Source organism: Dermacentor variabilis, chromosome 4 (assembly GCF_050947875.1).
Source record: "Dermacentor variabilis isolate Ectoservices chromosome 4, ASM5094787v1, whole genome shotgun sequence".
In the NCBI taxonomy this organism is placed as follows: Eukaryota; Metazoa; Arthropoda; class Arachnida; order Ixodida; family Ixodidae; genus Dermacentor; species Dermacentor variabilis.
The window spans coordinates 96,245,171-96,272,973 of NC_134571.1; the positions used below are offsets into that span (position 1 = coordinate 96,245,171).

The 27,803-nt window shown below is 47.7% G+C and overlaps 1 protein-coding gene and 5 non-coding genes across 10 annotated transcripts in view; all 6 read right to left on the minus strand.

Moving 5' to 3' along the window:
* Positions 1–1,408: 1,408 nt before the first annotated feature.
* On the minus strand, positions 1,409–1,481 carry TRNAV-AAC (transfer RNA valine (anticodon AAC)). Its single transcript has one exon. It is a non-coding gene; the product is annotated as a tRNA-Val (tRNA).
* Positions 1,482–1,556: 75 nt separating this feature from the next.
* Positions 1,557–1,629, minus strand: TRNAV-AAC (transfer RNA valine (anticodon AAC)). The gene has a single exon. It is a non-coding gene; the product is annotated as a tRNA-Val (tRNA).
* Positions 1,630–1,704: 75 nt separating this feature from the next.
* On the minus strand, positions 1,705–1,777 carry TRNAV-AAC (transfer RNA valine (anticodon AAC)). The gene has a single exon. It is a non-coding gene; the product is annotated as a tRNA-Val (tRNA).
* A 75-nt stretch (positions 1,778–1,852) lies between these two features.
* Positions 1,853–1,925, minus strand: TRNAV-AAC (transfer RNA valine (anticodon AAC)). Its single transcript has one exon. It is a non-coding gene; the product is annotated as a tRNA-Val (tRNA).
* A 75-nt stretch (positions 1,926–2,000) lies between these two features.
* On the minus strand, positions 2,001–2,073 carry TRNAV-AAC (transfer RNA valine (anticodon AAC)). Its single transcript has one exon. It is a non-coding gene; the product is annotated as a tRNA-Val (tRNA).
* A 5,825-nt stretch (positions 2,074–7,898) lies between these two features.
* Positions 7,899–27,803, minus strand: part of LOC142579540 (flavin-containing monooxygenase 5-like) — a 135,506-nt gene continuing 115,601 nt past the window's right edge. For all 5 annotated transcript variants that reach the window (XM_075689871.1, XM_075689870.1, XM_075689872.1 and 2 more), the window contains 4 exons: positions 27,183–27,567; positions 13,164–13,430; positions 12,188–12,565; positions 7,899–9,862 (listed from right to left, as the gene is read on the minus strand). In XM_075689871.1, coding sequence (XP_075545986.1) covers positions 9,533–9,862; positions 12,188–12,565; positions 13,164–13,430; positions 27,183–27,567 — 1,360 coding nt within the window. In that variant the 3' untranslated portion in view covers positions 7,899–9,532. The remainder of the gene's footprint in view (positions 9,863–12,187; positions 12,566–13,163; positions 13,431–27,182; positions 27,568–27,803) is intronic.

A 27,803-nucleotide genomic window follows, 5' to 3' on the forward strand; every position in this document is an offset into this window, starting at 1 on the left:
CCGGAGGGGAGAAGGCCCGGAGCATGGTGCTCACCTTAACGTCTAGCTGACCGCTAGACGCCTCCGTGGCCATCCGGCGGCCGTCGCCCGGGTTCCTCTTTGGTCGGCTTCGGGGTAAGCCTACGGTCAGTCTCCAGGTTCGGCTTAGGCTTGAGGGTGGAGCGCCTTCCAGGTAGCGTCTTAGCGGGTGGTGCCTCGGAGTCACCGCCGGCCTTTCCGTCGACTTTCTCCTCGTGCTGCAGGGATCTCTTGACCGGTGCCGAGACGGATTCGACGCGGGCGCTAGCAGGGCTCGCGTTGTCGTCCGCCTCTGCCTGCGTTGCATCCGTAGCTGGCTGGTGGCTCTCATTTTCTTGCGGGGCCGTCTTCACGCTCTCGACTGTAGCTGCTGGTTCTTTGGGGGGAGGGATATTCCTTCCTCCTTCGGCTTGCTTGGTCGTCGCGCCGGTTTCTGCCGCCACTTTGCCGTTTCCAGCTCCCGTGGCCGCTTCCTCCGCCTCGGTCACGTCCATTACATGGTCTAACGTCGACGGCTCGCTCTCCGCCGAACCCGCGGCTACTGCGTATGAACGCACACAGTCCGCGTCGTTGTGTCCAAAACGCCTGCACCGCGAGCAACGGGGAACCTTGCATTCACGACGAACGTGGCCAGAGCCCCGGCAGCGCAGGCACTGCATGGGACGTCCTGGGGCTACCACCAGCGCAAGCTCGCCGGCGACGCGGATCTGGTGGGGCAGGTCGTCGACTTTCATTCCTGCCTTCAGCTGCAGCAGCACTGCTCGGGTCGTCGAGCCCTTGTCGGAAACGCCATCCACTCGCCAGCGCTCCCGGGTCACTTCCGTCACCTTGCCGAAGGAGGCCAGCGCGGTCTTGACGTCTTCGTCGTCCACCCCATGCAGAAGCCAGTGGATACGAAGCTTCACCTGTTGTTCCTTGGGGTCGATGACCAGGCAGCGACGCCCCTTCACCTGCAGCTCCTTCAGGGCCGCCACCTTTTCGGCAGCCTCGGCTGTCTTCATCGTCACCGCCCATACATGGTTTATTTGGTATGCTCCAAGGGCGACGACGCCAGAGAGCATACCAACAGCTTGAAGCGCGTCTCGAAAATCTTCTACACGAAACGGGCGAACACGAGCGTCGCCGTGCAAAAAAATTGTGTTCAAAACAATACGTCCTGTAGGTAGGCGAGGCAAAATTATTTGGTAATCTTTATCTTCTTCCGTCGAAAGCCTGTTGCCGCGGCTAACAGCCGCATATGCCGCTCCATTGGAGCCCATGATCCCGCGATCCGTTCAGCTCGGGAGCCGGAAGCAGAATGCTACACCACAAGCACAACTGTCCGCGAAAGTGTCGAACGAGACTTAATAGAAGAAATCCTTATGGAACACAGAAAAAGATATACGCGCATTGTGCCTGCCAGGGATCGAACCTGGGACCTTCCGCGTGTTAGGCGGATGTGATAACCGCTACACCACAAGCACAGCTGTCCGTGAAAGTGTCGAACGAAACTTAATAGAAGAAATCCTTATAGTACACAGAAAAAGATATACGCGCATTGTGCCTGCCAGGGATCGAACCTGGGACCTTCCGCGTGTTAGGCGGATGTGATAACCACTACACCACAAGCACAACTGTCCGCGAAAGTGTCGAACGAGACTTAATAGAAGAAATCCTTATGGAACACAGAAAAAGATATACGCGCATTGTGCCTGCCGGGGATCGAACCTGGGACCTACCGCGTGTTAGGCGGATGTGATAACCACTACACCACAAGCACAACTATCCGCCAAAGTGTCGAACGAGACTTAATAGAAGAAATCCTTATGCAACACAGAAAAAGATATACGCGCATTGTGCCTGCCAGGGATCGAACCTGGGACCTTCCGCGTGTTAGGCGGATGTGATAACCACTACACCACAAGCACAGCTGCCCGTGAAAGTGTCGAACGAAACTTAATAGAAGAAATCCTTATGGAACACAGAAAAAGATATACGCGCATTGTGCCTGCCAGGGATCGAACTTGGGACCTTCCGCGTGTTAGGCGGATGTGATAACCACTACACCACAAGCACAGCTGTCCGTGAAAGTGGAGCCCGTTCGGCAGCGGTGTCTGCCTTTGCATGACCGGTCGAGCCGTTCTGAGAAGCGATCATTGCAACGTGCCCCGTATTACAATGGATTAATCGAAGTCCTTTCACGTTTTGAAAATCGATATTCGTCTTAGGAGCGGGGCTTCTCGGAATCGCCGCAATTTTTGCTTGGTATGAATTCTTTCTATCCTATAGAACTGATCACAGTTTTCTGACAAATGGTCAAGTGGTCTTGTACGGATAGAATAGGTAAGTAATGTATCCAGCACCCGCAGTATTCGCATGCAGTTCATACGTATCGCAAAGCTGCTGCTCATACAGCTAGGCCCCTGCTTTGGCATCACTCGTAGTTAAATGCGTCTTTGTATGGAGATGTGTTGTACAAGGACGTATCTATGGCATATCCATGCTTAAGATTCGCCGTTCACGAATCTTGACATTTAAGATTCTACCGTTAAAAGTTTTCGTGGTCGTGTGCGCGGGTATATCTATGGCCTCAGGGAAATAGCACGCGCTCTCACGCGAAAGCTTTGTGGTTGAATGTTTACGTGCTGTGGTCTGTGGTGGCATGCTGGGTCGCGTTTCCTCGCCGCCTGGGCTCCCGATTACGATACAGTTCGCCACCGAAGTGCTCCACGCGTGTTTTGTCTAGGTGAGCCGTTTCGCCTTCGAGGGCCGCCAGAGCTTCGCCTAAGCCGATTCTCACAGTGCGTGGTATCTGCACGATTTTAATGCCAAAGATGGTCGGAGGAATATCTGGCCGCCGTCGAATGAACAAGTGGCTGCAAGGCTTTCATGGCAACATGAGCGCTACAGCCAGTAATTAAGGCTTAATTAGCAATGTTATAATTTGAGTGGAAAGATACTGGCAGATCTAATTCCGCAAACTTAAGGTAGAACTGCTGAATGTCAAATGTACACGCAAGCTTGCGCTTGAACACTTCTCTGTAACTAAGTACCAGGCCGCGGGATCTAATCCCGGCCACGGCGGCCGCATTTCGATGGGGGCGAAATGCGAAAGCACTCGTGTACTTAGATTTAGGCGCACGTTAAAGAACCCCAGGTGGGCCAAATTTCCGGTGTCCTCCACTACGGCGTGCCTCATAATCAGATCGTGGTTTTGGCACGGAGACCCACATAATTTAATTTTTTAACTTCTCAGTAATTCTGTTACACGCACAACACGCATACCAGAAGAAGTAGCAAATGTGAATTAAACAGAGGTACGCCCACAGCGGCATTCTGCGTCCTTGTCGAATCCCATTACAATTTCCAGCGAAGCTGTTCCTTTCGAACAACTGCATTAACGATTTCAATTGCCCGTAATTAAACCACACACATTATAAACGTTGCCCGCATATTACTCGTGATATGTACCCCACTTGGACAGCGAAAACATGCGGATAACTTTTCTGTAACACTGTAATTAATTAATGTTTACATATTAAACCTTGAACGCGCACCAGACACAACGTGCCACCATTTACGTCAAGTATGAAGTCGGTGGCACTCTCAGTTCTCCGAAATCAGCGGGCAAGCACATTAAGTGCTCGCCTGAATATGGAAAGAAAACTAGTATTCAGTAATTTTTTTTTATTGAAATGAATATTAGGAGAGGTTGGCGCCTTTATGGTGGCACCGGCTACTCCTTGTCACTTGGCAAAGGAAACAAATTTGCGTAAAAAGGAGAATAGCGACACGAAACATGGCACTCAGTAGAACACTGGATGAATAAAAAATATACAGTCCAACAGTACATGAGTCGCAAAGTTCTGTGTATTAGTTCAGTCCACGTACGCATATATAAAGACAGATATTTAGAACACCCATAACACACAACACATGTAATGCACTGCAAGTACAGAAGTATACATATTGCATAAAAGTTGCGATCGCCACATAAACCAATTATGAATCACGAACAACGTTTATGTTACTCATTTAGCGCATTCGGATCATCTGATACCTAATATTTTCCCAAAATGTTGGTCTCCTCTAAAAACTTTTTCAGAGCAAGAAGCGCTCTTTTTTGAAGGCCCGCAGTTGGCCATGGGCCAAGTATTTTTTTTAGAGTGAATAGTCTTCTGTCTAATATCAACAAATTTGCTTGCAGTACCTTTCTTTGTGGATTGTATTTAGTGCACTCGAGGAGAAGATGATGCACATCTTCGTCTGCATGGCCACAAGAACACTGTGGACTAGAGACACGTTTTATCCTGTACAAGAAGTGTTTAGTGAATGCAGTACCAAGACGCAGGCGGTGTACCAATGTTTAAAATTTTCTGTTGTCTCTTAGATTTTCCGGTATTGTTAAGTTTATACATGGGTCTATAAAGTATAACTCAGAGTTTTTAGTTTGCTGATCAAACCAGGTAGTTTTGCTGAGGCGACAAGAAATCTGTCTCAGGAGCAGACGGACTTCACTACGCAATAGAGGAAGATTGGTTGTCTTCGCGTTATTGTGCGCCCGATTCGCAGCTGCGTCCGCTGCAGTATTACCAGGAATATTGCAGTGCCCAGGTATCCACTGGAATGCAATTACATGGTTCATTGCGCTTGCTTTTGTAAGTTCTTTGAGTGTCTCATACAATAGCAAAGTGTTCAAAGAATTTTTCTTATTGCTCTGTAGTAATGTGAGAGCGGCTTGCGAATCGCTAAAGATAACCCATTTTTGCGAATGTTCTTTTGATGCTATGAAACGCAAAGCACACAGGATTGCAAACAGTTCTGCCACGGTGGAAGATGTCTCTCGGGATAATTTAAATGTTTGCTCTAGCGCTAAATGTGGAATGACGAATGCTGAAGTCGAGGAATTTTTATGACACGAACCATCTGTGTAAACGTGTATGTACTGGGGATATAAGGAGTAAATTTGGAAGAGTGCCAGTTGTTGTGCGGCTACTATGAACATGTCTCTCTTAGATATAATCCCGTCAACCGATAATTCTATTTTAGGACATGTTAACATCCAGGGAGGGTAACAAACATCCACTTTGCATAATTCAAATCTTGGTAATAATGCTTTATGTTCTCGAACAACATCGTGAATTTTGCTTTTGTTTCTTTCGGTAACCGCGAGGTTTAATGGATGATTCTCGTGTTGAGTTAAGATGCGATAAATATGTCGGCATGTTTCAACCGTTCGTATGACTGGGAATGGTGGGTGACGAGCTTCAGCAATTACTAAAGAACTCAAGGTAGCCTGCGGAACTCCAAGACACACTCGCAGCCCTCTTGCCAGTAAACGTTGAAGACGTTCCTCAGAAGTTTGCGATAAACCATGGAGAATAGGTGCCGAGTAAGCAATTTTTTGTTTTATGAGTGCGTTATGAACTTGTAGTAGCGAAGAGACTGATCCCCCCCACGTTGTGCCTGCGAGTCGCCGAAGTACGTTTATTACTGCATTGGTCTGCTTTTCAATTGCGCGGATGTGTGAAGCCCATGTTAGCTGGCGGTCAAGAATAATTCCAGTAATTATTCGCAAACTGCGTAATTAAGTCAGAAGCTTTAAACATCCACCACACATTAGCCATAACAGCTGTCGCTCCACCTTTTCCACCAGATGCATCTCTCTCAAAGCAATGCGATATGTCGCGGGTATAATGGCCATATAAGGCTTTCAAGCACACACCTAAGGGATTCATTAATTTTTCCAGAGGCAGTAAATCACTCACACACATTTAACTTTATATGCACATCACACATGCCGTTCTCTCTATCTTCACCAATTTTGATCCTGGTGGCGGTTGTATTTCTCCGACCTACAGGGTACACTCGGCCGGGTTCATAAAGAAATACCTATTAATGCCCTGAGCGCTTACATAAGAAATTTACTGCAAAGACTGCAATTATCCCACGCACTATAATCTTCACCCATGCGTCACCCATAACCTGCCATCTGTTTCCACTACATATAAAAAACGTATTTAATTTAGTTCACTGAAGACACCAGGAAAGTCTACTATGTAACTCGTGTATAGCGCGAAAAAGGAAAGAAATAAAAATATTCTATAGTTATTTGCAAACCCCGTGATTACAGAAGCGTGCGTCGCATTTGGACTGGTTTATGACTTGAGTAGACACAGCGCAAAACAACAGGAAGTTAGGATTTCACTCCTTCCAAGGACAATGTCATTTCTGTCGGAGTGATTAAGCTCGGTGTTACTACCACGCACGCTCTCTTTTCATATTTTCCCATTTTCTTGCGAAGTAGTACACTGTGTGTGTGTATATATATATATATATATATATATATATATATATATATATATATATATATATATATATATATATATATATATATATATATATATATATATATATATATATATATATATATATATATATATGCTGCTTGAAAGAAATCACACTTAGTTGTTAGTCAGCGCCGTCGTCCGTCCTTTTCTCGCCGTCCTGTTCTTTCTCGTACTCTCTGCTCAAGCCAATGATTAAGCCACAAAGGTTAAACTTTCTCCCCACACCGCGCCTAAAATGTATCCCCCCATTTCCACCGAAGGGGTCTTTCGTGCCACGCACGGTTGACCTGTAGGACACTGGCAGACTTTGTTTATAACGGCCATGGATGTGACGCTTTCGAGCACTTGCTTATGGAATATTTTGCAAAGCCCGTCGCAAACTAACACTCTTGAAGCTTTGCCCGAACATCGCTCATAAAAATTTCCCTGTTCCTTCGAAATGCAAACTTTATGGCACCTTAAGTTTTCTTTCGGTACATTGGGCAAACACGTTCTTACGCGGTTATTAAAATGCTCTTGCAATGTTCTGGAACATTTGCACAAGTTATTTTCTAGAAACTATACAACATGCCTAAACATTGAACTTTGATCGTAAATCACACAACATGCTCCCTATCCTAACTGAACATAAGGAAGGTACCCTGATTAGCTCACCGAGGATAACGGCGAAACCTACTACGTGCCTCGTCTAACGCGTAAGTATAGCGTACAAATAAACACTCAGTAAATATTTTCGATGCTCATAATTATCCAACACACTTGAAACTTTCGGCGCCCATCTCTCATGGCATTACACCCATTATGCTAGAAACAAAGTTGCTGTCACTTTGGTTCTCCCAAAATAGCGGGAAAACTCTGTAAGTATTCCATATAATGCATCAAAACGGGCAGGATACGCGAGTTTAGCCATTTTCCTACATTCAACCCCTAATTAACCCACAAGCATAAAACATTTCCACATGTCACCCACTGAAAAGCCCCTCGGTTTCTATTCTTGTGAAGTATACGCTCGGTAAATGATCTGTTTCTTCCAAGGCAGCTGAAAAACACCCATATAACGTTTTCGAACGCTTCTAATCGCATTAACAGCTTCGCTGTAGAAAAATATTACTCAGTACATGATCTCAACATGGCATGCGATGGTGCACATCTGGAACCATGTTGCAGGGACTTGTAGCGTCGTCCATTCGACGCGCGAACAGTCGCTCACTTGGAATGAAAACTGAACAGGCTCTATTGTATACAGTGAGCATATGTCGCCTCGAAGAAGAAAAGTCCACTTGTCCGAAACGTTGGCTCCTGATGTCATCTTTTTCACGTTTTGCTCATCATCTTGAATTTCCATGTCCCGAATTCCCCGTGTTTTCTCTGGGTTGATATCGTATACAGATAGATGACCGCGGAGGTAGTTAACTAGAATTCCTATGTGCTAATAACGCGTTCTCTGTGAGCTATCTGCTTTGCCGAAAATACCACGAAGAATGCAGACGAAAGCAGTGAGAAGTCTATAAAGAAAGTATAAAGAAAGCAGTATAAAAAATAGGCGGTCTATCCGTGTGGTGATTCATGTGTGGCAATCGGAAAAGCTTGCACTGGGAGGCTGGTTTTGTAGGTCGAAGCGATATCCGTCTCACGTGCAGTGAACTTTTCATAGACAGACACGCCGCAAGCGATATGCGAGGGCATCGGCACTAATTTGACTTTTCCTCTGAAGAGCTCATCGTCGGCGACAATCGCTCATGCGCTTATACGCATGCGTTCAGCGACTGAAATAAATACATAGCGACCAGTCGTTCATTGGCGAAAGAAAAAAATCTGACACGCAGGAAGTTGGTACTCTCGGATGCGCGTTTTGGGAAAGACACGTTGTTGCCTGCTATAAGTTCATAAATGGAGCGCCGTCAGAGCGTCGCTATGAGCCACTCCTGGATTCTTCAAAGCTGCATTGTTCAGGAGCCCGCAAAAGGCCGCCCACATGACCTGCAAGAGCGCCAGCAGAGACATGCGTGTGCAGCTACTCTTCGTTATTTTTAGAACGAGAACGAGGCACACTGATGTACTAGCTGGCTAACTACATATATTTGAATCAGCAGTGCGCTACTATATATGTATAGACAAGAATGACTTGGACAGATTTTTAGATTTTTCAACTAAGGCATATGCCTATCGCGGCCCTTCTGAAGAGTGACCTCATCTACAGTCTGTTGCTGCGACAACTTCGTCAAGCGCATCGCCGAAGCACTTATCTCGTGTCTTCGCAAGAGGAACCATTCTTGTTCACCTGCGAGCACAGCATCTTGATGGTGCACGTGTAAACTCTGCCACTCGCCACTGTTCTGCAATCCTTAATCTGTCCACATGACGAGAACGTGGTGATGGCAACCATTACTCGTTGCAGTGCCCTGAATTGGGACAACAGCAAGGAAGCTTTCTTACACGAAAAGAAGTCATGAGCAGCACAGATTAACATTACGAATATAGTGTTCACGAATGCCAATGGTTCTTCAAGACGAGGTGACTCATTGAGTCCATACTTATGAGGGACCAGAAAGCTAACATAATATGGAGGAACTAGGTTGGGCGGTTCAGCTGAGGCGGGGTGAACACTATGGAGAGGTGATACCCGATCCACTTGGCCCACTCCGTTTTTCTCGGCCGCCTTCCCTTGCTTCATCTCCTGTATTCGCGGAGGCAGCCTACAAAGACCATTTTCTCCTTCTGTCCTATGGATTGACAGCGTATACATTGCACTTTTGTGTCGAGATACGTTATATTAGGTCATTGAAGGTGAAAGCCACCAGTCATCCGAATTTCTTAAACGGAGAAACTCCATCGTATTGGCACTAAACGAATATAAAAAGTACGGCACTGTTGCGTATGACTGGGCTAGTACTCCCGGTGCGGCAGATACAGCACGAGTCCCTGCAAAACCACGGCAGAGGAACATCACTGGAGGAGAAAAAACAGCATCCGCGCATTTGACAGCTCTCGTAAATCGTGGTGCGAAATGACCATGTCCAACTTGAAGGCTCTCTTGTGTTGAACAGCACCTCTCACATTCATTCGGCTGCCACGCTGGCGGAGAAATTGGCGCCCTCTCCTTACACGAGGCAATATCCGCTCACAGCACGACACTCTCTTTTTGCATTAGTCAGCGAAAGCACACATGTCCTGGTAAAATCCTTTCATATGGCTAACGATAGCACATAAGCTATAACGATCATGACAGTGCAGGTGGCCACTACGTCGATGGCTCCAGCGGTGGCTCTGCGCAGGCGCGTGTCCTCTGGCGCCGTGAGGGGAGTCAGCACGGAGGCGACACGATCGGGAAAATCGAGAATGGCCTGGCGAGCACCTTCCCACGAGTTGGGCCCCTCGAGGCGGAACTGGTAAGGCAGGCAGGGCCCGAACACACACCGGCGGTAGAGCACCGGGTCGGTAATCGCCAAACGGCTCAGGTTGGGCTTCACTCCGAGCAGACTTGCCAGTTCGTCCATGTACGCGATCCAGTGAACCTGCGTGAGCAGATGAGAGCACACGATACGAAAGCAGAAGGATGGATATATTCGACTAATGTTGCTCTTTGGCTTATTGTCGTCATCTGTTCGAGCAAATAACGCAGTGCGTCGCGGAAAAAGACAAACTAATAAGTAACTGAACGCACTGGACACGCAAACGAAAAAGTAACTGTAACTAGTGGCAAGTGTTTCTGCTCTTTACTGTGCTCACTGGCAGCATTATCGGCATCAAAAGTTAGCGGGGTGGGCGGTACTCAAGGAAAAAAGCTGAACACTTCCGGGGCCCTGGGCACATCATGGTATGCTGGTTTTCAGCATGTACGTATATGCGAACAACACGGTTTTGCACTGTTTTGTTATACCGGCGGCGAGCCCGAAATGTTCGGAAAATGGACTTTTTCGCAGAACTCGCGCCCCCGTAATCTATGAACATCAACCGTATATCTTGAGCGAGAGCTTCTCTGGGAAAATGAAACACGTAGAGACCGAGAAAAGCGCTCATGCGACTCCGCTCTTATTTGTGCCTCGTTGCCCAACCACTAAATTTTCCCTCATAGTAGAGCCGACACGGTGCGTAAATTCTGCCATAAGTTCAGTCACAACGTCGAAACTTCTCTGTGTTGTTGCGTTACGCATGTCGAAACCACGAGCTTGCATGCTCAAAAACCATGGGGACCATTCTTGGACGGCGTTTTTTCTCATGTCTTATATCCATTTTACTGCTTTTCCGGATGATCTGAGCAAGAGTAGAAGTCACACAATGAAGACAGAGAGAGAGAGAGAGGATTTATTCTTAGGAAGGCAGAGAGGTCGGCCTGATTTAGATGCTTGTCCCTGCTTCGAACTGTAGCACTTTGAAGGGCCCGAGAACATGGTCACCGTAAGTTTCGTGAAGAGTTTGAGCCACGAGGGTCTTTCTGCTCAACAAATTCCGAATACAGACAACTCAGCCGTTCCCAGAAATCGGTCCGCCAAGTGGTGTCGGTGAAATTAGAGTGGAAGGAGCAACAATTACATCAGGCTGTTTGTGAAGTGATTACCATCGAAAAAGTTATGATTGCATCAATGCTATGGCGAATAAATCGCTGCCCACTCCCTGTGTTCCAGGCAGCTGCCACGTTTATATTCCTAAAGTTAAAAAAAATGTGCAGACGAACATCATGGTTATGTTGTAGGTGTGTTGTGTGAGCACGTTCTTTCTTTAATTAGATTAATTTAAAGATGTGAGCGCCTTTATCATTCTTTGTAGCACAGCGAACAAGAAATGAATGCACGGAAACAATAGTTCACGAAAACCGCATGTGCATCGCTTCGCGGAGAACCAGACAAATACGCAAGCTCTGTGAGCAGTAGTTGCCCAGATCAGTGCCATGCTCTGACGAAAACGAGTCTACCTATCTGAATCTTTCCAGTGACATTTTTTGTTTGACAACCTTTGATCATCGGAAGTAGTGCGAGGTTCACAGACGTGCAGTTACTGGCGCGTACTGAAAAAATTACGAAGTTTGAACATAAATGCACACAATGGCATATTTAACCGGTATAAAGCGGTTTTGACCATGAGAGAGGGAGACAGAGAGATAGAGAGAGAGTTGAAGATGTCAGCCCTGCTATGCAGGGCTTGCTACTTCAGATGAAGTGTTTTAATTGACACAAATATATTTAAAAATATCATCACAATCGCACTTGCAAACTAATAAGCTGCCCCTTAATAAACTGGTGCGTACGAGTCCCATAACCTTAAGATTCCAGACTAATGACTACACGCCATTTTTGTGACAACTGTGCAAAAGTGTAGCAACTGTGACTTCCGTTCCCTTCGCTTTCCCTTTATTCATGTGTTGCCGTATCGCGGTTACCGAATCGCAGTCTAATAAAGTACGTCTTGAAAATGGGGGATCTATTTTTCCCAGTTAAGCTGCCTTTCCATCACTGTTGTTGCGGACAAGTTCAACAGCTTCCGTTCAATGTCGGGGGATGTCCAGAGAACTTAAATGTGGTATAATAGATGCATGGTGCGAAAAGAAAGAACACAACATAAAGACGCGCAAACTATGCCAACTAGCTTAGGCCTCGCTAATATTGCATGTCTTATCGTTGTTGCCGCCTTGATGACGCTCTGAGCTTCTTTTGCGCCCAGGATGAAGGGTATCACGCTCTGCGGCAACGCCTTCGTCCCTTTCGCCCGCTCGCAGCAGCAGCTAATGTCATGCACAGCGCCAAATCTCTGCCTCTAGCATTTCGCCGTCAAGCAACTGCAGCCCAGTGAAGCGTTTTCGTTGAAGCCGCCAAACGAGACTTCTTGTTTCGGTCCACACGTACCTGCGCGGCGTAGCGTGCGCTGTCGATGGCTAAGGCGGACGCCCTGCGTGCCGCCTCTTTCCTCTGTCTCTCGGCGTCAGGTAGCGGTAGCTTGCCGGCGAGCACACGGGCCACGTAGCGTGCTTGCATCTCGGCCACGGGCCAGAACCCACCGATGGGCTCCACCAGGCCCACGAAGGCGACGCTCGGCTCCCCCACGGGGAAGATGAACTTGTAGAGCTCGACGCGCTCCTCGCGCACATAGGGAGCTAACTCGGGCGGCAGGAACGGGTAGTGCTTCGAGTATCCCGTCGCTACGATGACGTCGTCGACGACCGCGCGCGAGCCGTCGCGGAACTCGGCGTAATCCGGGCCCAGCTGAGTCACGCTGCCTCGAATCTGTGGTGCCAGGAAATATGCTGATCGCCAATCTCTCGGACATAGTTACAAACACCATGAAATAAGACTACCGGTTACTATGGTGAGGAGTTGTGTACATAACAATGCACGATGTTTTATCACATACGACGAGGACGAGAAAGCTGTAGCAGTAAAATTAGGTGCATTATTATTCGTCTCTCTTTTTGCAAAGTAAAAAAGAAAGTTACAGCGTACAGCTTAAGAGAGCGGTTGAGCCATTAGTGTAGGTCGTTTGCACAGAAAAAATAAAGAAACCGATCAGAACACTTTACACCGAGCCCTGTGTGGTTAATGCAGCCACAAGTGTATTCTGGACCACGACCTTTGTGCACAGAGTCACTACTAACCTCCAAAGCGTACGTCATTATTAGCTGCCTCTACATAAATCCCTATATGCTGGCCATCCAGCGAGCATAATTCGTACTAATAGAACCGCCTCTATTTTGTGAGTACCCCGGCGAAGTTCCTTTGTTTTGCTTTATTCTTGCGGACAAGGTCGTGAACTGTAGCGACACGAATAAAAAATCTGCGGCAACTGAAGTAATCAGAACGAAAGCCTTATGGCATCCAGTGTCACCTGCACCGTTCCGGTGAGTATCCGGGAAGGGAGGACGTCGTTGACGAAGGGCTGCTGATTCACGGCGTGGTGCGCCGGCTTCAGGCCGTACATCTTGTGGTCGAAGTGGCCGTTGAGGACCCGCTCGAAGGCTCGGGCGCCGAGGTCGAACGGCAGCAGCGAGCGAGCAGTGTTCAGAGCCCTGGTGCACATGGTGACGTCCATGGGAAGGCCGCCCGGCGCCAAACGAGGGGCCACCCAGGTGCCCCGGCGAGTGCTCATGTACACCTGCGTCCGCGGCGTGTGCCCGTGAGGGCGTGCTCGCCTTGGAGCGGACCGTGCAACTTTACAGAAAGCGCGTGCCTTGCTTTCTACCTTAAAGCCTTTCAGTGATTCGGGTGTTGCGCGGTAAGAAACACTTGAGAACGATCAAAGAGCGCCCCATTTTCTGTTACGTACATTTGGTATAAGATGGGAAGAAAGTGGGGTTAACCGAGGGACCCGATTTTTATTAGTCATATCATGAGAAGCCAACCAACACTGATACCAAGGACAGCATAGGGGAAATTACGTGTGCTTAATAAACGAAATAAATAAACTATAAATTAATGGAAGTGAAAGTGGATGAAAAAAGCAACTTGTCGCAGGTGGGGAACAATCCCACAACCTTCGCATTTCGCGGTAACATAAATAACCAAGAAAGTGGACGGGGAAACGGCGCTACGGTAGCTCGATTGGTAGAGCATCGCACGCGAAATGCGAAGGTTGTGGGATTGTTCCCCAACTGCGGCAAGTTGTTTTTTTCATCCACTTTCACTTCCATTAATTCATCGTTTCTTTATTTCGTTTATTAAGCACAAGTAATTTCCCCTATGTTGTCCTTGGTGTCAGTGTCTGTTGGCTTCTTATGATTTGACTACAAAATCGGGCCCCTCGGTTAACCCCCTTTCTTCTCGTTTATTACATAACAAGGGTCTCGAATCCGGCAACATTGATGCATTCAGGTAGCATGTGTGGGTTTATTGACCAGCTGGCTTCACTCGAAAAGATCACATTCTCGTGACGCCTGCTGCAAAAAAAAGACGTTCCACGTCCGCCGCCAAGGTCTGTGAGTGATGGCGCTGGCTAAAACACCCGGGTTCTGCTAGGAAACAAATACCCAAGAAAGTGGATGGGGAAACAGTGGTGTGGTAGCTCAATTGGTAGAGCATCGCACGCGAAATGCGAAGGTTGTGGTATCGTTCCCTACCTGCGCCAAGTTCTTTTTTCATCCACTTTCATTTCCATTAACTTATCGTTTATTTCATTTATTAAGCACAAGTAATTTCCCCTATGTTTTCCTTGGTGTTGGTGTTTGTTGGCTTCTTACATCTGGTATGACATTCGGCGTGAGCACGTCGTTCAGTGCTGTCATACCGAATGGTCCAACACTGCAAACAGCAATTTTTCGAGGGTGGCGGTAACAACTTCACCTGTACCGTCACGTGTACCTTAAAGACTCCCGAAAAGTGTATTATGTAAGGGGCACGGTAACGAGAATAAATGCATTAAATGCTGTTCATTAGGCGGTAATGCGTAATGTGAGACAAGTTCTTCCGTGAATCTATATATATATGTACTGAAGAAGGCCGCGATATCGTAAGAAAGGTCATTCCCGTCTGGCTGTTCGAAGAAGAAAAAAAGTGACAGCACACGCACACGAGTACTGACTGTATACACTTATAATTAACACTGTTGCGCCGAGCGACGAAGGGACAGGTCTTAAGCGAGAAAACACACGACACCTGAGCGCCAGCTATCAACTGGTTTATTTTTATTTTTGTGTCGTGTGTTGTTTCCTCGCTTAAGTCCTGTCCCTTCTTCGCTATGTGCAACAGTGTTAATTATGTCGAACGAACTAGCCCATTGCGGAATTTCGCTTAAATATATATAGTCTAAAGGTGTTTATTTGGCAGAGCTCGGGAGCAGCGCAACGTCGACGGGCAGGGCAGTCACAGCTTCCAAGCACGAGAGCCGTTGCTGAGCAGGAGCGCTCGACCCACTAGCGTTTAGAGCCAGTAGCGCTGAACCCACTAGCGTCTCTTCTACAATCTCTTCGCTACAACCACCCCCCGGGAGCGAGAAGGGAGCCGTCCGGCGACCTAAGAGCTCGTCACTATGAGCGGGTCGTAGTAAGGCTTTAAACGGTCGACATGGACAATGTCTCGTCCACGGCGGCGCATGTCTTCAGATGGCTCAACTGGTTCGATGACATAGTTTACAGGAGATGCGCGTTCGAGGACACGATAAGGGCCTTCATACTTAGGGACCAGTTTTGATGAGAGGCCAGGGGCAGTTAAAGGGACTGAGAGCCACACGAGCGCTCCCGGATCGAAGGTGACCGTGGCAGTGGCGTCACCGCGAGTGCTCCTCCGGCGCTCTTGATCCTCGGAAGTAAAGGCCCGTGCGAGGTCGCGGCACTCTTCTGCATGTCGGACCGTGTCAGAAATAGGGACGTACTCGGATGCATCCGGCCGGTACGGAAGAATGGTGTCGATGGTGTGCGAAGGGTGTCGACCATACAGCAAGAAATAGGGGGAAAATCCAGTGGCGCTCTGCGGAGCGGTATTATACGCGTAGGTGACGAATGGCAGAATGGCGTCCCAGTTCGTGTGGTCGGAGGCAACGTACATTGAAAGCATGTCGCCGAGCGTACGGTTGAAGCGTTCTGTGAGGCCATTCGTTTGAGGGTGGCACGCCGTAGTCGTACGATGAACAACGTGGCACTCTTTGAGAATCGCTTCAACTACCTCCGACAGGAAGACGCGTCCGCGATCGCTGAGCAATTCTTGGGGTGGACCATGCCGCAGGATGAATCGGCGAAGCAGGAATGATGCAACATCGCGCGCTGTAGCGGCTGGGAGAGCGGCGGTTTCAGCGTATCGGGTAAGGTGATCTACAGCCACAATGGCCCAGCGGTTACCAGCCGACGTCAGGGGAAGTGGTCCATACAAATCGATGCCAACGCGCCCGAACGGTTGGGTAGGGCAGGGTAGAGGCTGCAGGCCAGCTGGCGAGAGGTGGGGTGGAGATTTTCGGCGCTGGCAGTCGGGGCATGAACGAACAAACTTTTGAATGTAGTTGTACATTCCTCGCCAGTAGTAGCGTCGTCGGAGGCGCTGGTAGGTTTTGAAAAGTCCCGAATGCGCACACTGTGGATCAGAGTGGAACGATGCGCAGATTTCAGAACGCAGGGTTCGAGGTACAACTAATAACCACTGGCGGCCGTCAGAGGTGTAATTGCGTCGATGAAGCAGGTCGTCGCGAATGGCGAAATGGCGAGCTTGACGGCGCAGTGCACGAGTGGTTGGCTGCGATGACGGATCAGCAAGGCAGTCTAGGATGGAGGCAATCCAGGGGTCCTTGCGCTGCTCAGAAGCGATGGTCCCAATGTCGACGGAAGAGACGTCAAGCTGGGATATTGCGCAGCAGGCATTGTCGTCTGGCAAGGGAGAACGTGAGAGGGCGTCAGCATCAGCATGCTGGCGTCCGTTGCGGTACAGTACGCGGACATCGTAATCCTGTAAGCGAAGCGCCCAGCGGGCGAGACGGCCTGAGGGATCCTTCAATGACGACAGCCAGCATAGTGCATGGTGGTCCGTGACGACATCAAATTGGCGACCATACAAATAGGGCCGGAACTTGGTAAGCGCCCAGATGATCGCCAGACATTCTTTTTCCGTGACGGTGTAATTGGTCTCGGCTTTAGTAAGCATACGGCTGGCATATGCCACAACATATTCAGGAAACCCTTCTTTGCGCTGTGCTAAGACAGCGCCGAGGCCAACACCGCTGGCATCTGTGTGTACCTCAATAGGTGCCGTTGGATCGTAGTGGCGCAAAATGGGAGGAGACGTCAGCAAACGACGGAGCTTAGTGAACGCCTCGTCGCACTCGGACGACCACGAATGGAGAGGTCCGTTGCTGCCAAGGAGCTTCGTCAGGGGTGATATGACGGCGGCGAAATCCAGGACATAAGATCCATAAGATCCAGGACATCTTCGATATAACTGGTGAATGTTTCGCCTGGCTGTTGAGCTCGTTCTCGCAAACGTTGCTCGGCACGCAGCTTGCGAACAGCAGGGCGACCAAATACATCGGCGAGGGAAGTCTTAAATTCCGACCATGTCTGGAACTCTGCTTGATGGTTGTTATACCACAGGCTGGCCACTCCAGCGAGGTAGAACAGAACATGGCTCAATTTGGCTGCTTCATCCCACTTGTTATGGTCGCCTACCCTGTCGTACGCCGTGAGCCATTCGTCCACGTCAGTGTCGTCCGCTCCAGTGTAGATAGGAGGGTCGCGATGACGAGGCACCCCGGAACACGCAGTGGGTGCAGGAGGAGGCGTTTGCTGGGAGGCGTCTTGGGGCATGGTAGATGGTAGGGTACGGGACCGGAGTTCCAGGATGATCGTCTGAGGTTACCCAGCACACTCCACCAATTCTAAAGGTGTTTATTTGGCAGAGCTCGGGAGCAGCGTAACGTCGACGGGCAGGGCAGTCACAGCTTCCAAGCACGAGAGCCGTTGCTGAGCAGGAGCGCTCGACCCACTAGCGTTTAGAGCCAGTAGCGCTGAACCCACTAGCGTCTCTTCTACAATCTCTTCGCTACAATAGTTTAATAAGTGACCAGTGAGAGATAACATACAAGACCGTGGGGTAAAATATATAGTGTGCGACGCAGTACAGTGCAGAATTGTACGTAAAGCATTACATGTAATACTTTACTTGTAATCAATTATGTTCCTTTGTATGTTTATAAATGATGGATTAAATTATTTTACTCGGTTAACGCTAACTTTAATTCAATCACATTTTTCAGTAACCAATCGCATGTAACCAGTTACATTATTGATGAAACAAACTGTAACAGGCGACGAAGCTTTCAAGACTTCAATTTGACGGGAACTAGAGCAGAAAGCTTCGGTTGTGCCACGCAGCGACATCGAGGATGCGCAAGGTCGGACATGAATGAATGAATGAATGAATGAATATATCTTTATTTCCAATAGATTGGGGGAGACAGGGAAGAAAAGCTGCAAGTGCAGCTTGAAAAAACACCCTGCCCCCTATGACCACAAGACATGGGCAGCGCGGAGCTGCCGCGTGTTTTTAACAAAAAAAATATACACAGTTTTGCAAGAATGCATAAAAAGTGAGTAGTTGTGCGTAAAGAAGCTACAAAACGTTTCACATATGACAGACAAAAAAAACATATATACACATATATATGTAATATAAATGTGAACAAAAAGCTGTAAAACTCATCTAAACTGCACTTCTGAAATAGCTGGCCATATAAACATTAATATTAGTCAAACTGAATTAGTCGAGAAAATTCTGATGGGGTAAGGGCATATATATCAATGCCAGATTTGTTGTAAGCATTTAAAAGCCTTGGTAAGTTGTTTTTTAGCATTTGTGAGCTGTAATTAGTCCTAAAATGGTGCACAGTCCAGGGTTCTGTGTTTCTTGTGAAACGTGAGGGGACACGTTCTTCTAAGCATGATAATTTAACAAGGGATAGATCGTTTTTCCTGTTCATGTAATAAAACTTCTGCAAAAGTCGACGCCTATAGATTTCGTGAGCTGTGATAATTTTAAACTTGTGAAATAAATGCTCGGTGTGTGAATCATACGGAACATTTGCTAGGACGCGTACTATCCTTTTCTGTAATAAAAATAATTTGTTTAAATTCGTATCAGTTGTAGTGCCCCATACGAGGTGACAATAATTGAGATGAGAGGCGAATAAGGCGTTGTATAATAGTACTTTAACTGATGTAGGAAGAAGGTAACGGTTACGGCTTATTATACCTGTTATCTGACTCAGTTTTTGCGTTACAAAGTTTATATGGTCATTCCATAGCAGCGATGAAGAAAAATACACGCCTAGAATTTTGATGCGTTCTACAAATTCAATCGGAGCATTGTTATAGGCTATGCCATGTAGTAAAGGGGAGGTGCTTCCCTTTGGACGAAAAATTATAGCCTTAGTTTTGGTTGGGTTGACACATAAGCAGTTTTGCTTAGACCATGTACTAAGTTTCAGGAGCACTTCATTTGATGTTGTGATAAGCTCGGTATAAGAACGTGATGTTAGAAATATACTGGTGTCGTCTGCGTAAATTAAAAATTTTACATTTAAATGAATATTTACAATATCGTTAACATATAGATTAAAAAGCAAAGGACCTAGAATGCTGCCTTGAGGTACTCCAGAAAGTATAAACCTCTCTTGGGACCTGAAATTATTTATCTGTACATATTGGCGTCTATTTTGAAAATACGACTTAATAAATTCAAGAGGAAGTCCTCTAACTGCATAACGATTGAGCTTATGAAAAAGAATATTGTGGCTAATATAATCGAACGCTTTACTAAAATCTACAAATAAACCGAGAGTTATGAGCTCGAGCTCTCAATATTTGTTTCACCGTGAAGCTCCGCCAGATGTTGGACGCCGAATTTAACTAGTGCTGTTTGGATCCATTCTTGCGCGAAATAAATAGATGCACGGGACTCTCGAAAAATCGCCCTAGTTACGTGCGACAATCATCATCATCATCATCATCATCATCATCATCATCAACAACAACAACAACAACAATAACAACAACAATAACTGCAACGACAACAACACAGACGGTGGTGAGGGGGCGGCGGTGGCCTCCTCACCCGCCGCCTCTCGTTCTCTCGGTATCCGATTATCCTCAAAGGGAAACCCTTTAAAAAAGGAAGCGCTGGCCGATCTCGATAGGAGCTGGGGAGTTAGCTGGCACCAGGGAAGTCGAGGCATGACCCGCCAGCCAATCCTGCGAGAGCAGGTGCAACCAGCACTCAGTGCAGCGTAGTCGTGGGCCACTGCGCCAGAGGTCCGCACATGTTACCACCGACGAGCTGAGTATGCGCCGTTCTTGGAGGCAAAGGTAGCTCGGCCGAGGCTCGACCAGCCAAGCCGTCTGCCCTGCCCCTCCTATACGTCTCGTCATCGATCTACAAACCCTCCTTTGCTACAAACTACGGTCCCAATGGAGGGGTGGTCGGTCGACGACGCGGCGGTTGACAGTGGTTTGTAGTTGACTTCTACTTTTAAAGCTTTTAAGTTAATTCCTTTTTTTTTCTTCGTATCTATATGTGAAAAGGTGCAGCCGGTGCCAATTAAAGGCGCCGACAACTCCTAAGAACCATATAATAAAAGAACTACAGTCCCAAAACAATTAACTAACAAGTGGTAGAGGTGCGGGGTACTGCAATTAAGCGCTAGTCGTTCTTCTGCAGAGAAATTGGCTCGCCGATACAAGGTTTCGTTAATGAGACGAAAGGCGCTTTCCATTCTTGTAGCCTTCTTTCTAACAAGCTATTCCGGTCTCTGGAGGTGGCTATTGACTAGCCATAGGAATACATCCTCGCTTTGGAGTTTGCTGATATCATCTTGAGCTATCATGAGCAGAAGCAGTTCCTATTGTTGAGCTGGAGCCGGGTCATAAGGTAATCGGGTGAGTGCATGTGCGTTCGTGTTCTTGAGCCCTGGTCGGTGTTTCAGTGTGATGTTAAATTCCCGCAGCAACGACCTACAGCGCGTAAGTCGGCCTTTGGGGTTCTTTTACTGTAATCGCGGCCTAGTGAGGCTGGCCTGATCTGTGATGACCGTTTTTTGTGTGCCGAATATACATGGTCGAACTGTTTTGTTGCGCAGACGACGTTTAAACATTCTTGTTCAGTCACACAGCAGTTCAATTCTGTTTTGTTCAAACGGGAACTTGCGTAACCGATGACAAATTCTTTCGCACCGTCTCTCTGCACGAGCACGGCGCCGATCCCATAGCCACAGGCGTCTGTGTGAATCTCAATGCGAAGGTCAGGGTTGAACAATGGGAGGGCCGGTCCACTAATCAGTCGATTCGTAAGCGTCTCAAAGGATTTCCGACACGCCTGGTTCCAGCAACATTTCATGTCTGACATGGTGAGCTCTTTGAGTGGTCGTGCCATGCGTTCGAAGTCCTTGGCCTTTGCATGTGCTGCAGAAACTATTGGTCCTGAGGGGAGTTGATACGGTGACTTGCTCCGTCATCTCGGTTCCTATAGCCCCCACAGCAGATGCCAAAGTTTCTCTTTCTCCGGTATCCCGGCGTTTACACGGGCACGGAGCTGCAGAAAGCCCGAGATATATTCTTGTCGCGTCTCCCCGGATTGCTGGCGGCGTTCTCCCCAGCCAAGTTCTCCTACAGCGTATTTCGACAACCGTCCCTTGTTTCTAACGTCTTTGTTCGCAAAGTCGTTACGTACTACCGTTCTCGAGCGCGAATGCCAAGTTGTCAGCCTTTTGCGCGTCAGTCCACGCCAGTGATAGTCCGTAGCGCTAGTCAAGACGTAACGAGTCGTCTAACTCTTCCTCTTATTTTCCTCGGAAGACGGGTGGTGGAGCGAACGGTTGTCAGTGCAAGGTAACTGCTATTAATATCTCGTTATGGTTGAGATCCGACTGTACTGTCCGATTCCGCAGTCTCCTTTCCGGCACCAGTTACTTATTAGCGGCGATGTGCTATTCACAGAGGAGGAACAGGCGCTCGAAAACATTGCCCTTTGTTTTCCTCGCCCTCTACTGCGTTCCTGCGCTCTCTGCGCGTCGTTCGTTTAGTGGTTCTTTCCTACCCCATTGTGTGCGTTACCCGGCACCTGCCCTCCAGATGGGCGGAAGCAGCAGCGACGACCGAGGTGAAGGTGGATTCGGTTGCCAAGACCTTCTTGGACACAGTCGCCCTTCGTCATGTTTCACCGGAGCGCATCGTCACTGACAGAGGCCGTCACTTTAGTGCAGCGATGATGGAAGAATTTTTCCGGCTAGCAAGTACCAACAATCCTCGCACTACTATCCAAGAGCCAACCGCCTCTTCGGAAGATTAAACCGTACCTTAGCTGTAATGATTAGCAAGTATGCTTTATCACACCACCCAGACGGGGACCCGTTTCTCCAGTACTTGATTTCCGCCTATAACTCTTCGGTACATGAGACAACAGGTGACAGTTCGTAGCGCTCGTCAAGATGTAACCGGTCGTCTAAATCTTTCTCATATTTTTCCCGGAAGACGGGTGATGGCGCCCCCCCCCCTTACCCGAGCTCCAAAAGCACAGAGGCATAGCATCCTCGCTCATCTTATAACATTATCAACAAATAAAATCGTCATGCGACTCCCTTTTTGCTCCTCTATGGAAGAGGGCCTACATTTCTCATCGACGTGGCCATCGGACTCGGGGCTTCGAACTGCTGACGTCATACAACGTAAGCGTAGCAGCGCGACAGGAAGAGGTTAGACGACTTGACACCAAGCGATATCTCCGGAGTAAGGAAACGTGTACTGAGTGTCACTGCGTAAGCAACAGGCATAGAGCTCCTTCTCACGCGACCTTATTCAGATACGAATGCCAACATGGAGTTGAAAGACCACCTAGTTCCTACACACATATCACGGACCTTTTCGTGTAGTGAGGCAAACTTCAGCGAATGACTGGGAAGCTGAAATAAGACGACAGCGGCGGGACATAGTCAACGTGAAACGGCTGAAGCTGTAGGTCTCCAGGAAATTTGCAAATTCGGGCCCTGAAGATACTTTAGATAAATCCGAAGACTAGACGACAGAAGCCAGGTCGTCAACAGTACACGCGCGAATGACGCAAAATTCGCCAGCAGAAGCCAAGGTAGCAGACGGAGACAACCGGGAAGCTGTCAGAGCAACCACGAGGTTGAGGAGACAGGCTTAGCCCACAACGAATAACCCCGCACAAACTACCGAGAATGCCGAAACCCTAGCACTGCGTGATGGCTCAGCGGAGCAAATCAGTGGCGATACAAGTGCCGGCGAGTCAGTGCGTAAACGCCAACCATCAGTGTCATTGAGCGCTAGCTTGATAGTGCTGCTGACTCAGAATGGCGTAAAGAACCATAAGCGCAAATCAGTGACAATGCCAGTGCCGTGAAATCAGTGTCATCAAATCAAACTATTGATACCAGTGAGTGATAGTGATAGTGCTGCAGCGTTGACTATGTGTGAAGAGGCATCAGCACAAATCAGTGATAACACAAGTGTCGCAGAGCCAGCGCGTGAACGCAAACTACAAGTGATAGTGACGGCGCCACAGATAAAGAAGAGTAATTTTTGAACGCAGCTGACATTATCGCACGGGCACCAGTTGGTACTGAATAACATGACTGGACACTAGGCCACGCTGGTTGTACAGAACGCCTTGGCATGACGATTTTATTTATTGATAATGTTATAAGTTGAGCGAGGACTTTCTGTGCTTCTGGAGGGGGAGGGAGGGAGGGGTGATGCTACGTGAAATAAATAACTGCACAAACTCTCGAAAGATGGCGCTAGCGGCGGGCTACGATTATCATCACCATCATCATCAACAACACAAATGGTGACCAGGCGCCATTGCCTCTTCACCGGCTGCCCCTCTTCTTCTAGCTATCCAATTGTCCTACAAGGGAAACGCTTTAAAAACGGAAGCGTGGACCGCTCTCGAGAGCAGTTGGGGAACTAGCTCTCACCAGGAAAGTCGAGGCACGACCCACCAGCCAATCCTACGAGAGCCGGCGTAACCAGCACTCAGTGCAGCGTATACTCGCGCGCCACTGTGCCAGAGGTCTGCACACGTTACCACCCACGAGTTGAGTACGTGGCGTCCTTGGAGACAAAGGTAGCTCGGCCGAGGAACAAGCCGCCAGGCTGTGTGCCCTGCCACTGCTAAACGCCGCGACGTCGACCGGAAATCCCTACGGTCTCACAATAAAGAAGCAGCACCGTATTGATGGCCACTTCGGACGTAGATGCGAGAAAATCACGCAGCCTAGGGATGTTTTTTTTTTTTTTCAGATCTTCATTAGCCCTAACGAGAGCGTTTTCTCCGGGCCACAACAAGAGTGAAGCGCTGCGCTTCACAGAGTGCCCAGGTGCCAGAATCGAGGCGTTGATTAGCAGTAGTCTTCTGCGCAAGGTGTTTGTGTATTGCAACACCGCTCTTCCCTCCCGCGTGCACGTCGAGCGAGTTTTGAGTGTCGCTGCTGATGTCCTCACAAGGAAACGAGGGAAGATGGCCGACGAAAATTTAAATAACAACTTGCTAATAGCTTCAGGTGAAGCTCTGACAGAGCTAGGTCGACTCATTCTACTTACTGGATTTGTGCAATATTAATAAATGTGAAAGAAGTGACGTAAAAATAATCGATTACAATTTACTAATTGCTGAACTACTTTACGGGCAGTAATTCATCACTGTAATCGATAAAATTTGGCATGAAGTAATTGTTATCACTTATTTGCCTTTGTGAAACGTATATAAGCTCAATACAGTGGGATAAGGTTTGTGGAATAATAATCTTGCCGTTGTAAAGCGACAGTAAAGGGTTTGCATACCAGAACCTAGTTTTAAAGCAGTTACGCTATCATATATGAAAATGATGTGTGAATAAACTGGATGGCTAATATCCAAGAGAATCATTTCCAGCAGATAATTTCAATAGAATCATGGCAACACTTTACTTCAATCAACCAATAGAATAGGCTAGCTTGAATCATTTCCATGTCATTTGAATCATTTCTATGTCAGCAATCAAGCAATTCAGAAATCTGCGGAGTACAATCAGCCGCTTTAGATGGCTTTCATAGATTATGAAAAGGCGTTTGAATCAGTAGAGATACCAGTAGTCATGGAGGCATTGCATAATCAAGAAGTACAGGAGGCATACACGAATATATTGGAAAGTATCTACAGAGATTCCACAGCTACCTTGCTTCTCCACAAGAAAAGTAGAAAATTACCTATCAAGAAATGGGCCAGGCAAGGAAACACAACCTATCCAATGATATTTACACCATGCTTAGAAGAAGTATTCAGGCTATTAGACTGGGAATGCTTACGAGTGAGAATCAAAGGCGAATATCTCAACAAACCGATTTGCAGATGACATTGTCCCGTTCAGCAAGGATCAATCGCAAGAAATGATTGACTACCTTGACTAACGAAGTGTAAGAGTAGAGTTAAATTGAATTCTGTGGTTTTACGTGCCAAAACCACGATTTGATGCTGAGGCACGCCGTAGTGTGGGACTCCGGATTAATTCTGACCACCCGGCGATCGCAAACATGGCCCCAATGCACGGCACACGCGTGTTTTTGCATTAGCCCCTATCAAAATGCGGCCGCCGCGGCTGGGATTTGATACTGCGACATGGTGTTTAGCAGCGCCACACCATAGCCGCTAAGCCACCGCAGCGGGTGCAACAGTAGGAGTGAAGATTATTGTGCAGAAGACGAAGGTAATGCCCAATAGCCTGGCAAATGAACAACAATTTATGATTGCCAGACACCCTCTAGAGTCTATGCAGAACATTTATCAAGGTTATTTACTCACCGGGGACCCTGATCATGAGAAAGAAATTTACAGAAGAACAAAGATCGGTTGGACTGCATACGGCAGGCATTGCCAAATCCTCGCTGGAAGCTTACCACTGTGGTAGAAAAGAAAAGGGTACAATAATCGCATTCTACCGGCGTTAACTATGGGGCAGAAGCGTGGAGGTGATAGGTAAGATGATGAAATTAGGAAACTTGTAGGAGCAAGTTAGAATCAGCAAGTACAAGATCGGGTAATTGGAGATCGGTAGGAGAGGCGTTCGTCCTTCACTGGACATGAAACAGGCGGTCGGGGTGATGGTGGTGATTATTATTATTATTATTATTATTATTATTATTATTATTATTATTATTATTATTATTATTATTATTATTATTATTATTATTATTAAATGGGTGCATAACTATCTTTAAAACAAAACACCCACATACCCGATACCAAGACTCCGTATAGATCAGATTGATTATTATGTGCGAACACAATATTCTATATCTTGAATCTTCGACATGTGTGATCGCATGGTTATTACTTGTTAATATTATTGGTGTATATGTAGCCGCATGAGTGGAAGACGAAGAAGTGTCAGCGGAGCGAACGAAGAAGAGAAAGACGTTTTTGTCCTGTCAGAGGCGACCGACTTAAAGCCTATTAAATAAATCCCGTTCATTTCGCACCGTAACAATATATTCTGTTATTCGTATTTGCATTAACGCATCTGCAAACCTTTTATCGCTAAAGTGATCATGTTTTTGTTTCCGCCTTTTTTACTGTGGCAGTGGGTCCTGGGACGCCTACAGTCGTTGAATCATGGGACCTTCTACTGTATATGTAAACCATATGGAATGCTTCATGTAATCCTTTGAAAATGAAATCTTTGAAACTTGAAAAAACACAAGGGGGGGGGGGGGGTGTCTTACACACAGATAGTAAAACATGAGAGAAAGAGAGAGAAATCAAGTTCTTTTTCTTGTTTCCTAATGAAATGGCGCAACCCACTCGGGGGGGATCGGCCATGAATCGGGCGGTGAAGGAACTGTTAAATTTTCTTTTTCTGAATAAATTAAGGTGAAATGAAATAAGTGTTAACCAGAAAATCATCTCGTTAGTTACACCCTACCCTGGGGGACAGGGAAAGAACGAATAGAAATAAGAGCGTAAGAAAGGAGCGAATGACGCATTGAGTGCATACGCGCGTGCGGAGAGCGTGGGGAGTGTTTTTGCCTCTTGCGCCCATCAAAATGCGACCATGGCACTGTGACAGCGATCGAACCGCGACCTCCAGCTCAGCGGCGCTACCCCATAGCCACTGCATGGGCTACCGCGGCGGGTTGACCACGCACACAGGCGCTCGCACACGATAGTCTTTCCCCAAAAGAGCAATGCCCCCGACGATCATCGGCGCAGAAGACGCGCAGGCACTTTTGTTTTGCGACAGGATCCGACTACGGTATGCGATTATTGATATGGAGCACATGCTGCGTTTTTCCTTTTTCTTTGTCATTGTTTGTCTTTTCGTTTCTTTAAAGACAGTGCTTATCAATACCGTAATAATTCCTACTGATCTCCCGTGCATCCTCACCTGCGGGCAGACGTAGCTCAGCTCGACGGCGATGTCCCCGCCAGAGTTTCCCATGCCCACCACCAGGACGCGGCGGTCCTCGAACATGGACGCCCTCCGGTATTCGTGCGCGTGCACGACGCGGCCGCGGAACGTGTCTCGGAGGCCCGGCAGATCGGGCCACTTGGGCACCGCGTGGTGGCCGCTGCACACGACCACGGCGTCAGCGTGGAGCGTGAAGTCCTCACCCGTGGTCGCGTTCCGGCCGGACACTGTCCAGCGACGCTCTCCGCTATCGCCAACGCCGTCAGTCTTGTCGACTCCATCCGCCGACGTTCTCCGCACGGACTCCACCACGTGGTTGAAACGGATGTGCGAATCCAGGTCGAAGTGCTTGCTGTATCGCCTGCAGTCAGGAGTGCACTTGCACGCTTTAATAAAGACAACGAGAATGAAATAATTCCATTTTTAACACTTAACTGACGTCGTTTTAAGAATGCGTGATCAGCATTATTGCGTGTAAAGTAACAGAGAACTTATCTTCCGCTTCTAGCGCAAGTAAGTTATATGCGCTAACAAGATACTCGAACATGAACTTACTGGCCCACAGCCAGGAAAATTATATCGCAGATGATCCACTAA